Source organism: Cetorhinus maximus, chromosome 3, assembly GCF_964194155.1.
Source record: "Cetorhinus maximus chromosome 3, sCetMax3.hap1.1, whole genome shotgun sequence".
Classification (NCBI taxonomy): Eukaryota; Metazoa; Chordata; class Chondrichthyes; order Lamniformes; family Cetorhinidae; genus Cetorhinus; species Cetorhinus maximus.
The window spans coordinates 193570195-193583725 of NC_135881.1; the positions used below are offsets into that span (position 1 = coordinate 193570195).

The 13531-nt window shown below is 42.0% G+C and overlaps 1 protein-coding gene across 1 annotated transcript in view; it reads right to left on the reverse strand.

Annotated features, from left to right (window-relative positions):
* The window catches only part of gmds (GDP-mannose 4,6-dehydratase), a 663771-nt gene that overhangs the window by 552010 nt on the left and 98230 nt on the right, over positions 1-13531 (reverse strand). Inside the window, exon 2 of the mRNA XM_078539480.1 lies at positions 7019-7063. Within this exon, the coding sequence (XP_078395606.1) occupies positions 7019-7063 (45 nt within the window). The remainder of the gene's footprint in view (positions 1-7018; positions 7064-13531) is intronic.

A 13531-nucleotide genomic window follows, 5' to 3' on the forward strand; every position in this document is an offset into this window, starting at 1 on the left:
CCCATTATTAAAAAAGGGAGGAAGGGATAGACCAGGAAATTACAGGCCAGTCAGTCTAACTTCTGTGAAGGGGAAGTTACCAGAAAGAATTTTGAGGGACAGACTATATCTGCACTTGGAGACACACGGATTAATCAGGGATAGTCAGCATGGATTTGTTAAGGGATGGTCGTGTTTAACAAATTTGATTGAACGTTTTGAGGAGGTAACCAGGAGTTTTGATGAGGGTAATGCATTTGATGTGGTCTACATGGACTTTAGCAGGGCTTTTGATAATGTCCCTCATGGCAGTCCAGTCAAGAAAGTAAGAGCCCATGGGATTCAAGGCAAAGTGGCACATTGGATACTAAATATAATTGAGAGGCAGGAAGCAGAGGGTGATGGTATGGGGAATGTTTCTGTGACTGGAAGTCTGTTTCAGTGGCGTTCTGCAGGGCTCAATGCTGGGGCCCTTGCTGTTTGTGGCGTACATAAATGATTTGGACTTAAATGTAGGGGGTATGATCAAGAAGTTTGCAGATGACACAAAAATTGCTAGGGTGGTAAATAGTGAGGAGCTTAGCCTTATACTGCAGGAGGACATCAGTGGACTGGTCAGGTGGGCAGAGCAGTGGCAAAATGGAATTCAACCTGGAAAAATGTGAGGTAATGCACTTGGGGAGGGCTAACAAGGCAAGGGATTACACTATGAATGGTAAGACCCTGGAAAGTACTGAAGATCTGAGGGATCTTGATGTGCATTTCCAGAGATCTCTGAAGGTAGCTGGTCAGGTAGATAAGGTGGTTATGGCGGCATATGGGATACTTGCCTTTATTAGCCGAGGCGTAGAATACAAGAGGGGGGGCGTGGTTATGCTGGAATTGTATAAAACGCTGGTTAGGCCACAACTGGAGTACTGCGTGCAGTTCTGGTCACCATATTATAGGGAAGATGTGATTGCACTGGAGAGGGTGCAGAGGAGATTTACCAGATTGCTGCCTGGGCGAGAGAGTCTGAGCTATGAGGAAAGATTGGATAGGCTGGGGTTGTTTTCCTTGGAGCAGCGAAGGTTGAGAGGGGACCTGACAGAGGTGTATAAGATTATGAGGGGCATATATAGGGTGGATAGGAAGGTACTTTTCCTATTAGTAGAGGGGTCAATAACCAGGGGGCATAGGTTTAAGCTAAGGGATAGAAGGCTAAGAGGGGGGTTGTGGGGAATTCTTTTTACCCAGAGGGTGGTAGGAGTCTGGAACTCACTGCCTGAAAGGGTGGTTGAGTCAGAAACTCTTGTAACATTTAAGAAGCATTTAGATATTTACATGCATTGCCCTCGTCTCCAGGGCTATGAGCCAAGTGCTGGAAAATGGGATTAATGTAGTCAGATCTTTGTTGGCTGGCGTGGACACAATGGGTCAAATGGCCTCCTTCTGTGCTGCAAATGTCTATGAGTCTATAATCATGTGTAAATGGGCACCAGGCCAAAATAGGAGATATTAGGATGAGTAAAGCTTGGTCAAAGAGGAAGGCTCCAAACAGACTTTTAAAAAATAATAGGGAGCTTGAGAGGTAAGCTTGAAGTCACCCTAAACTATGCTGCTTGTGTCTTAATTTACACCGTGTCCCGTTCACCTGTCACCCCTGTGTTTGCTGACTTACATTTATTCCTGGTCAAGCAACGTCTTGATTTTAAAATTCTCATCTTTGTTTTCAAATTGCTCTATGGGCTTACCCATCTCAATATCTGGTTTCTTCCAACACCACAACCTTCTGATATACCTGTGCTCCTCTGATTCTGGCCTCTTGTGCATTTGCAATTTTAATTGCTCCATCAGCCTTCAGCTGCCTAAGCCCCAAGCTCTGGATTTCCCTCGCAGCACCTCCCCACCTCTAGATCTCACTTTCTTCCTTTAAGATACTCCTTAATAATGGCTTCGGTCTTCCCAATATTTAGTTGGAGAACACGTCTGCTTATGTACTGGATGTCAGCTTTATTATTTTCTGAAATGTAGATTCTACAGTATTACCGCTCATATAACATATGAATGTAAAATATCAATCCGGCAAAAGCGTCAACAAGGTAACACATACTATAATATTCATGCAACGTTAAAGTTTACTAAAGTTCTTCATTCAACAAGCTGTATCCATAAACTAAATTGATAATTACCAAATCTAGGGGGCACCCGAAGATATTCTACCTCAACTGTAATTGTTAGCATTCTTATCCCAGGGCTGCAAACTCAACTATATTGCTAACCATGCCTCTCTCTAAGTCCTAACGCCACAGTCTATGTGATTTTCCGCATACCTGCCAATTAAAACATTGTGCTGAAGGAAAGTTGCAAAACAAACAACCGCAAGTGGTAACATTAGTGAACCAATAAAAGCCTTTCACCCAATGGAAGGAATGTTACCTCACTATCACCTGACTGCAGTGCACAGGATGAATTTGTACGACTGTTTTTGTACAAAGGTCAAATAGACTTGTAGTGGAGTTGTAACGTCAGCTACAATTCGTGGTCTGCATAGTATTTAAATTCAAACTCTAAAAGACCCTTTCTTCCACATTCATGCATATAAAATGAAGCAAAGCTGGTTGGCAGTTACATTTTCATTCTAAACCTAATTTACTAACAAGTAGTAGTAGAAGGATTGAGTGAGATAGTGGGTGGGGTAGAGGTCTGGCTGCAAGTGTATTGGCAAGAGTGGTAACAACAACTTGCATTTATACAGCACCTTTAACATGGTAAAAATGTCCAAAGGTGCTTAACTAGGGCACTATCAATAAAAACATTTTTGACATTGTGCCGCAGAAAAAGCAATCATGACAGATGACCAAAGGATAAAGTGATAGGTTTTAAGAAGGACTTAAAGGAGAAGAAAGAGCTAGAGAGGCAGACAGGCTTAGGGAGGGAATTCTAGGGCTTAGTTGGGTCAGGCTGCTGAAAGCATGGCCACCATGGTGGAACGGTTAATATCAAGAATGTGGAAGGAGGCAGAATGGGAGGAGCAGTGATCTCAAAAGTTTGTGGGGTTAAAGGGGGTTACAAAGATAGAAAGGATGAGGACATGGAGGAATTTGAAAACAAGGAGGAGGATTTTAAAAATGAGGTGTTGTCAGATCAGAAGCCAGCGTAGGTCAGCAAGCATAGGGGCACTGTATAACCAAGACAGGCTACAAGATACGGGTACCAGAATTTTGGATGAGCACAGGTTCGTGAAACATGGAAGATGGAGGCCAGCCAGGAAAACATTGGAATAGTCAAGTCTAGAGGTAACAAAGGCAAGGGGCAGGATTTTCCACGCCCGCCCACCGCCACAATCTTCCGATCCCGCCGCAAGTCAATGGAGTTACAAACATGGAGTTACAGAATAGATGGGCATATATTTAAGAGGTGACAACATGTTCAAGGACTTGGGAGGAAAGGGAAGTTGGAGATGGAAAGTTTGCAAAGAGCGAGGGATAAAGGATGAGGCTTTTGAGACAGAGGTAATGACAGTAGTTTTCAAAGGGTAGAGGGACAGTATCCGAGGAACTAAACCATTTAAAATGCCAGGTAGCATGCGGGGAAGGGATGCAGTGTGGTCAGTAGCTTAATGGGAATGGGGTCAAGAGAACAGGAGGTGGCTTTCATGGACAAGGTGAGCTTGGAGAGGGTATAAAGGGAAGTTGAAAAGAAATTAGGGAAAGTCATAAGTTCAAGGGGTTAACTTTGAGGGGGATTTAGCTTGTTTGGAAAGAAGGGAGAAATACAACAGACGAAGCTAAAGATATGGTATCAATCTTAGTGACAAAAAAGCTCATGTCTTTCTCACACTTGTTCAAGTCAAGGTTGGACTGAGCAGGAGAAGGGAGTTTAATGAGAATGCTAATAATGTAAAAAAACTAGGATTCATCTCTGCTTTCCGAGATGATCCTGGGGTAGGAAGCAATTTTGGCAGAGGATGGAAAAGTCCGACTAACATAATGATATGGTCCAGCAAGATCTAGGGATGGATAAACCAATTGTGAGGCGCATAATACTTAATGCCCTTGGACCCGAGACAGAGAAAATGAAGGATCATATCAAGTGAAATAGATAAGGGTGAGAAAGATTAGGCATTTTAATAGGGATAACAGCAAAGTAGAGGAGAAGGAGTTCTTGAGCAGATCATCAGCTACAGAAGTAGCGTGGTGAATGGACATCCAAGGGCTAGAAATTTGAAGTTTAAAAATGTAGTTGTAAATGAATTGGGTGAGTTCATTCCAGAAATTGAGGCAGAAGAAAGTGGAGTTGGAAGGGGACAGGGGAATGTAGGTGGTGAAGGATAGAAGGAAATAGTCAGGGATGGTCTCATCAGTGATCAAACCCATAGAAGAGTAGAGGCTATGTCAGATGGAAAGGTAATGTGGTTAGAAAAGTTTAGATGGATGCAGGCATTAAAGCAGAACAATAGGCCATTGAATTCAGAGAGAGAACAAGATGAGTTGTGAAGAAGATTGAAATCACCAAGGGTGAGGAGTCAGTGTGGAGGTTGAGGAAGAAGGGAAGGCTAATATTCCCATGAGAAACGCAAGGGGGTCTTGGGGGGAAACAAGGATTTTAAAGGAGAGGGGAGAGGTTCAGAACAAGCTGGGGTGCTTGAAGAAGAAGATAGTAGTGGTGTAAAGGAGAAACTAATGTGTGATTTGGTGATAATGGCTAAACTGCCAACACAATGGCTGGGCTAGCTAGGTGTATTTTTCTTGTTCAATGATTGCATCGCTGGCAAGGCTAGTATTTATTGCCCATCCCTAATTTCCCTCGAGAAGGTGGAGGGAAGTATTGTCATGTGGGGAGGTTCAGTAAGGGGCAAGGTGTCACAATCCACAAGTTAAGTTTCTATTGAAGGATGTCAATATAGTTATCCAAAATTAGTTCCTAAATGGCAAAAGCTTGTCCACAAATGAGGGAAATATAGAGATGATGTCAGTTTGTGATCTGCTGGCAGGGCCCCAATAGGTAACAGGTTGGCAAGATTATCTTTGGCTACACAGGTATAACAAAGGATAGGAGAGATATGACTTAGTCAGAAGCAGAGGTCAGAAAGGAAACAATGTGGAAGACTCCAAAATTAAAGGTTGATGGGAAAGCAAAATACTGTGGATACTGGAAATCTGAAATATGAACAGAAAGTGCTGGAAAATTTCAGCAGGTCTGGCAGCACCTATGGAGAGAGAAACAGAGTTAATGTTCCGAGTCCAATAACTCAGTTCTGAAAAAGAATCATATTGTACTCGAACGTCAACTCTGTTTCTCTCTCCACAGATGCTAACAGACCTGCTGAGCTTTTCCAGCACTTCCTGTTCTTATTAAAGGTTGATGTGCTCTAGTGGGATGAAATTGACTTGCAGGCAGGGTGGAGTCAGTCTGGAGCATCAAAAAACCATAGATTCAGAGATAATTTGTGGAGAAGAAGTGAGTCCAAGAGCTATTCAAGGGCCAATGTATCTGTTGGCAAACTGAAGATCATCCTGTGGAAAACAAAGGGCCAAGAAGGAGAGAATCAACCATGAGCTAGCAGAGATTGATCCAGGGTTCCATGGGAGGTAAGTAGTTCAAAAATCAGATCTAGTGTAACAGCAGAGATTTGAGGGGCATTTGAAGAGGATTTCTAACCATTAACAATTTTTATGGATTAACTGGTTTATCTGATAATCGACTGCTTATGCATCTTGGAAGCTAAAAGTGAAATGCACTACTTAAGGAGTTTAATGATGCGATTTTCTCTTACATTGGGTGATGGGACAACAGATGGGATCATAGGCCCTATCACACAATCCAGTACATCTAAGTGATTTTGAACAAGACAGTCCAACCTCTCAAGTTCATCCATTGTAATAGGACTCAACTAAGTTGTCTTATCACAGATAAATGAGAAGTTTTGGTAGGATGAATAGGGAGGTCACTTATTGCTTGGAAGGTGCAAATCTAGGTGGAGGAAAAAAGGGATTTGAGTACAAATATGTCAATCACTAGAAGTTACATCACAGGTTAGCAAGGCCATTAAAAAAGCAAACCAAGCACTAGGTTTAATTTCTAGGCAGACAGAATTGAAAATTAGGAAAGTTATGCTAAATCCATATCAAACCTTGGTTAGACCAAACTTAAGAGGGCACTGCGTGCAGTTCTGGTCACCATATTATGAAAAGGATACAGAGGCACTGGAGAGGATGCAGAGAAGATTTAGAAGAATGATACCAGAAATGTGTGGGTATACACATCAGGAAAGGATTGACAAGCTGGGTCTCTCTCAGGAAAAAAGGCAGCTGAAGGGTAACCTAATAGAGGCTTTAAAATTATGTAAGATATTGATAGAATGCACAGAGAGAAAATGTTTTCTCTTATGGGAAAGAGCATAACTAGGTGCTGTCAATGTAAGACAGTCACCAAGAAACCCAACAGGTAATTCAGAAGAAATTTCTTTATCCAAAGAGTGGTGAGTATGAGGAACTCACTGCCACTGGAAGTGATTGAAATGAATAGTATACTGGAAGTGATTGAAATGAATAGTATAGATGCATTTAAGAGGAAACAAGACAAGCATATGAGGCATAGATGAGGGAATAGATGGTTTTGATGGTAGATTTAGATGAGGAAAGATGGTAAGAGGCTTGAATAGAGCATAAACACCGGCATGGAATGGTTAGGCCGAATAGCCTGTTTCTGTGCCGTACATCCTACGTAATTCCCTTTCATGCGATTTTAAATGAATCAAGAATCTGACAATGTGAAGTGCAATTTCCAGACTTATTTGTGTCTCTTTCTGCAATTGTTGCTTATCTGACTATATGTAAGGGCGCGCAAGGTATGCCTCAAACCAACAGACATACGTATCAACAGACCCAAGCGATAATAGAGCATGGTTTGGCACAAAATGTTTGCCATGTCGCAAATTCTTTTCTGCAACTGAGATGATTTATCTGGTCTTCACTGAAAAACACACAGATTAAAGCAAGACAGGGAACAAGATAAATGCAGTCAATATTAGCCAGTCAAATCTGCGTTCTCTCACCTCATAGCCCTTTTGCAACAGAAATTCTGCCAAGTACGAGCCATCCTAAAGGAGACAAACAAAAAGAACAAAGGTTACAAACTGGTATTTCTGTTCAAAATTATGATTAATTAAAATTTAAGTTCCATTTTTTATTGTTGAACTAATCAAAAAAGACAATTTAAACCAAGCTGGTTTATACCCTTCATAATGATTGACCAGTCAGTCTGCCTTACTGTTGGGATCTTGGGGAGGTTGTCTGTCATCGGAATTTTTCCCACCATTATAGCTCCAAATTATCCTGCCAGTCAAAGATCTTATGGTTTGGGTGATCTTGCAAGCAGCAGGAAGATTGCCAGTTAACGGTACTGGTAGACGATATGCTTTCATTTGGTTCATCTTCAGTAGTACTTGCATCCCTAAGCACATATTGCCAAAATGCACCTAAACTCTTTGCACTTAGCTAAGTGAGCTTAGGCCCTACAGGGAGAATATGTACATTCCACAACAGGCAAACAATAACTCCTTGGCCTTGATTTTAACCCCATACCTGACGGACATGAACGAATCAGACAAGGGGTTAAAATGGCAGAAATAGTGATCCCACCTTCAACCCACTGTGATACTAATCACAGTATCAGAGCTCACAAGTCTCCCACTATAGAGAGGCAGAAGGCTCTTGAATATATGTAAACTGGGTTCCTATGGCACAATTAGGACTCCAATGCTGATGTAACACAGGAAATATGGAGCTCAGGAACATCGCCTAAGAACCCTGGTGGGATTGGATGGGCACCGTTCAGTGTGCTGCATATAAAGAGCCACAATGTCAATACAACTGCAACAGTGGTCTTTTAGAGCATCGCGGGCTGTGGTTTTGTAAATCAATGTTGTGTTTTTTGGGATTTTAACAACTTCTTCCTGAAAATGATGGAAGAAGTCAATGGCCCAACCAACTATATGAGGAAGCTGAGTCCCAAAACAATATACACAATGTCCTGTCCACTGTACAAGTTGAGTTGCTGGGCCAGATGGGGAGATCACTGCCTGAATGAATATGTTGAATGAATAGTTTCATGTCTGGCAAGGCTGACTTGCTTGACCAACCACATTAACCAGAGGAAGAATGGTACCAACATGACATCTGCGATGAAAGTCTTGAGCTGGAATTTACAGGGCAATGTGGCCCCCACCCCTTAGCTAAAACATTTGGGGGAATGCCACCCACGATCCCGTTGGCTGTCCTGCACAACTTAACACTGGGAGCAGCGATAATTGCTTTAAAGGGAGACTTCTAACCCCTTTCTCGGTAGTAAGTTCCACCTTAGATGGCTGCCAGCCAATCAGCTCTGTACTCCCAGCAGCATCACCTGGGCACTGTTGGGAATACAGTCGGTCTCACCACGCCAAGAAGCCCAGGTAAATTCAAGGTCAGGGGTCTCGACAGGACTTGGCAACCTTGCCCCCGGTAAGGGGGTGAGCAGGATGGGGAGAGGCGGGGGGGGGGGGGGGGAGGGGGGGGAGTGGAGACTGGTTCACAAGATAGACCGGGGGGAGGGTGAAATGAGGGAATTAAATTAACTTGTGGAGGGGGCTGTGCCTCCAATGAGCCCAAGAGGCTGGCAAAGGAGGTTCCCCACAACCACCAACACCAGACGTGCAGCTAAAGCTGCCAGGCTTCCCGCACGGTGTGGGCCTCCCCATGCTGTGGGTAAAATACCGACGGCAGCAAGGTAAGCCCTTAAGTGACAATTAATTAGCAAAAGTATTGTAAGCTTGTACTCCAGCATAAGCCGCATCCCTGGTCAAGCTGTTCCAGTACAGCTGCAACACTGGCATCTACCCGACAGTGCGTAAAATTGTCCAGGTATGTGCTGTCCACAAAAAGCAGGACAAATCTAATCTGGCCAATTACCATCTCATCAGCCTCTTCTCGATCATCAGCAAAATGATGGAAACAGACATCGACAGTATTATCAAATGACACTTACACAGCAATAACCTGCACACTGATGCTCAGTTTGGGTTCCAACAGGGCTGCTTGACTTCTGACTTCATTACAGCCTTGGTCTAAACATGGACAAGAGAGCTGAACTCAAGAAGGGAGGTGGGAGTGACTGCCCTTGACATCAAAGCAGCAATTGACTGGCGTCAAGGAGCCCTAGGAAAACTGAAGTCAATGGGAATCAGGGAGAGAATTCTCCACTGATTGGAGTCACGCCTTGGACAAAGGAAGATGGCTGTAGTTGATGAAGGCCAATCATCTTAGTCACAGGACATTGCTGCAGGGAGTTCCTCAGTGTAGTGTCCTAGGCCTAGCCATACTTAATCACTGATCTTCCTTCCATCTTAAGGTCAGAAGTGGGGATTTCGCTGATGATTGCACAATGCTCATCACCATTCTTGTGTGAATAAACAGCGTGCAATTGACAGGAAATCAGAGAGCTAGAACTATCAATCAGGCAATGTTTTCCCTGTGGCTCAGGTGTTTTAGTACTCTAATGGATGTCTGGACTCTGTCAAGAATACATAATGAGGTTGGATAAATGCACCTTTAATTTGTTGTTAATTCAAAGGGCAAAAACATTAAATTATCAGGCATGGATTGATATGAAAAACATTGAACCTTTTAGGAGATTAGAATGAAAATCCTTACGCAGTGAAAAGTTTAGAAAGTTTCCAAAACAAGTTGTGAATTATCCTTAGTCACTTCAGTTAGCTGAGAACAGACACAAATCACTTAATTAAAGTAAGTAAATTAAATTGAAAAAGCTATAGGCCACTCAACTGCTTAAGTCACTATAACTATGCTTTAATTTTAACTATATAAATGCAGTCTCAAAACTGAACGGTATATTACATACTTCAATTTCTAACCCTTCCCTATTAGTCATTTTTCCATCTCACATTCTCACTTATGAAAATGGCAAACTAACTGTGTACACAGATGGTTCAGTGGATTTTGGTGCATGTTGGCTCTTAGAAGTTTGTAACACAACCACTTGTTAAAACTTAATGTGCAACCTAAGTTCTGTGCATCACTATGGGTATGTTGTGAAGTGACAATATTTACCACATACATTACTTATTGCTTATTTGTACGTGAACGAGTTAATATAGAGTGCACAGCCCTATACATTTTGCTTTGCTCAAATTTAAAGTTGAGAAATCTCAAGGCTCCAATTTTAAACAAACACCAAGAGCTATTAATGCTGTGAAAGGAAATATAAACATTTGCCAAGTTTCCACAAAACCAGGAGTAAGGAGTATAAGAATAAGAACTAACCCTAATGGCAAAAGACAAGTGGAAAAACCGTTATATTTTAAATTAGCAAACACTATATTTGTTTTGTGTCAACAACTGACAATACCTAAGAGGGTTAGAAATTCATATTACTCCATTTTTAAGTAAAAAAGATACAGTACTTATAGCTAGTGTGAGAGAGATCAGAAATAAATCTGGTCAATCTCCCTCCTGCAACCTTTGCTCAGACTGTTTCTCAGAGTTTCCACTTACACTGCAACATGGGGGCACAGTGCTGGCATCAACTTCCTTTTCATCTCATTTCCTAGTCTATGATAGGAGCACTACTTTGCAGATAGTGGGAAAGAGCAGCCGAGAACAAAAAGCTCTTCCAAACTACACAGGCAGAACATACAAATTCATAAGTGCTGGATCATTGCTCAATAACTGCACATTATGCAAAAATGCAAGTGTCCATAAAAATGTTTGCTTCTTCAAAGAAAAAAAATTGGCTCAAGCATATGGTCTCTATGCTCATATAGAATATAAACACAAGTACTTAATTTATTGCTAATATGGTTAGTTTAATTTTTCTTTTGAAAGTTGTAACACCAATGTTAAAGTATTATGTCCACTTTTGTATTCAGATAGGACAGGACAGTTACTGCATTGGGCGTAACTGGTGAAATAGGCACAAAGTGTACTACTTCTTCAAGATTACACTCAAAGATACTTGCATATTGAAGGCAAAATCTGGCATGAACCATTGCTATCAAGCAACATTTTAAAAGGGTATGCAGGTGCAGTTTATGCAATTCAGCTGAAAATAGGTTTAACCCAAAAAAAACACTTTAATCACATGTTCAGTCCACCACCTGAGTAGCTCTATTTTAAATTACTGAAAATGACAATTTTGTCATTTATATTGGGGAACAGTTATCAGTTTCTGAGTAAATCAAAAACATGTACAGTATTCAAAAAGTGATGCAGTCAAAGCTTTTTGTCTTGCACTCATCAAGACAGAAGCAAGAATGACAAATTTCAAAGGCAGCAACAATTTATGCTACATGTGAAAGGGGTGCTGATTGGTTGGTAAGTCGACTCTGATCGGTTGAGGCACTGTGCTGGAGAATGCAGCAGGGCACTATTGTCCCCCATGTTTTTGTTTAATTCAAAAAAGGTGCATGTTCCTTTTGCTTGCAGTGGGCAGGTCCCATGGATAGGTCCCTGTCAATGTGGCTCACTTACTTTTGCTAGAAGCCACGTATATTCATGCACATGGTACCTGTCCTCTGCAGGCAAAAGGAACATGTCCAGGCAATGTGCCATTTTTGAATTAAACAAAAGCATTAGAGACAATAATCCCTTGGTGCATTCTCCATGGCAATGCCTTGACCAGTGTAAATTTGCCAACCAATCAGCACCATTTTCTCATGCAGTATAAACTGCTGCTCCCTTTGAGATTTGGTATTCTTGCAAATCTGTCCTGATGAGTACAAAACGAAAAGCTTCAATAGCATGTCACTTTTTTCAGCAATACTCAAGTTCTGCACTATCAAGCGCCTTTATATATTCAAAAACTTTTAAAGTGTGCTTGATAGTGTCCTGGAACCCAGAAGAAATAGCTTAATTTTACAGTCTCCTCGAAGGTCTGAAAAGAAGAATTTTTAAAAACTGGCAAAGAGAGGGTGAGAAACCAAACAGAAACACCACTCACAAGATCATCAACAGATGATGCAGGCATACAGAAAGAACACATGAATTTGAAAATGGTCATGGCCGTTCAATTGATGAAAGTACTCTCACAATCCTGCTGGCAGGTAATTCCAGAATTTTTCACAGCTATAATGAAGGAAGGGGACACATGTCCAAGTCAGAATGATGAGCCTTGGTGAATTGTTGCAGTGCACAATTCCCCATTGTTGGCACAGTTTGTGAACATCATAAGCTGCTCCCTTTCTTCAGGAACTGTTTCCCTCTTCCTTCACCTCATCACTTTTCTTTTACAAAGCTCACGCTTGACCTAGAACTATCATTCTACAGAACTATAGAGTGCTTTGAAGCAGTAGAAAGATCAAGGAGAATGGACAGAAACAATACACTGCAGTTGTAATCAGGCAGAATATCCTTGATAACTTTGATCAGGCTGGCTGCAGCTTTTTATTCATCCCGGAGGCCTGGTTGTTGCTAGCAAGGGCAGAGTATATTTAATTAACCTTGAGGAGTTAGTGGTGGGCTTTCTTCTGAACCACTGCAGTTCAATTGATGAAGGTGCTCCTACAATCCTGCTGGCAGATAGATGCAGGATTTTTCACAGCGACAGCGAAGTAAGGGAACATATATCCAAGTCAGGATAATGAGCCTTGGCAAATTGTTCCAGTGCACATTGTAGATTACACTGTAGTGCACACTGCAATTAAACAAACTGCGTCACTGGTGGAATGGGTGGATGCTTATGCTTGTGGATGAAGTCCTATTAAAGCAGACTGCTTTTGCCTGGTCGTATCTTACAGACAAAAAGAAAATTAGAAATGGGATTGTGGGAGGAGGAGGTCAGGAACTCAGGAGACAACAGGACAGCAGGAGGCTGAGGCAGCCAAGCAGATGTCCTTGACTATGCAGACAAAAAAGTCCAAAAGTTTCTCCTGTCAAAAATGGGGATGCACAAGGTTACAAAGGAAAATCAAAGCTGCAGGTTTGGGGGACAGGGATGAATTTGGTGTAGCCTTCATACCCAAGATGATCTTGGAGTAGGTGGAGGATTTGGCAGCAGAGAAGGGGAGATGCTAGTACTTGAGGTGGTCATATAAGATCTGACCTTGAAATGACTAAGCCAAGTGTACTTAAACCTGTAGCCCTCAAACGTGAGTGCAAAATACCAAGGAGAGCAGTGAAGGGGTCTGCCAGGAATCTTCAAAAATAGATGCAAAAGTGCTGTTTAGCAGACCAACAAAGGCAGCAATTTTGAGGAAGGTAAAGGGTCTGAGGGTTGGTTGGAAGTTAAAGGAATGCTGGTACGATCGAGAGAGATATATTTTTCCAGGGTTGGAAGGAAAGATTGGAGGGGTTGGAGTCACCAGGTGGAATAAGGACATTAAGAAATATATGAATGCAATGATACAATGCCTTGTCAGTAATCAAGACTTCAAAGGTGATGAGGTCTTGGGTGAAGGTGAGGTCAAGTGATTGGATATGAGAAGATGGGTGTGTGTGAGATACTTGAATGTACAGGGTGAGGTTGAATGAGAGCAGCTGAGTTCACAACAGGCACACCCAAGTTGAGAAAGGCA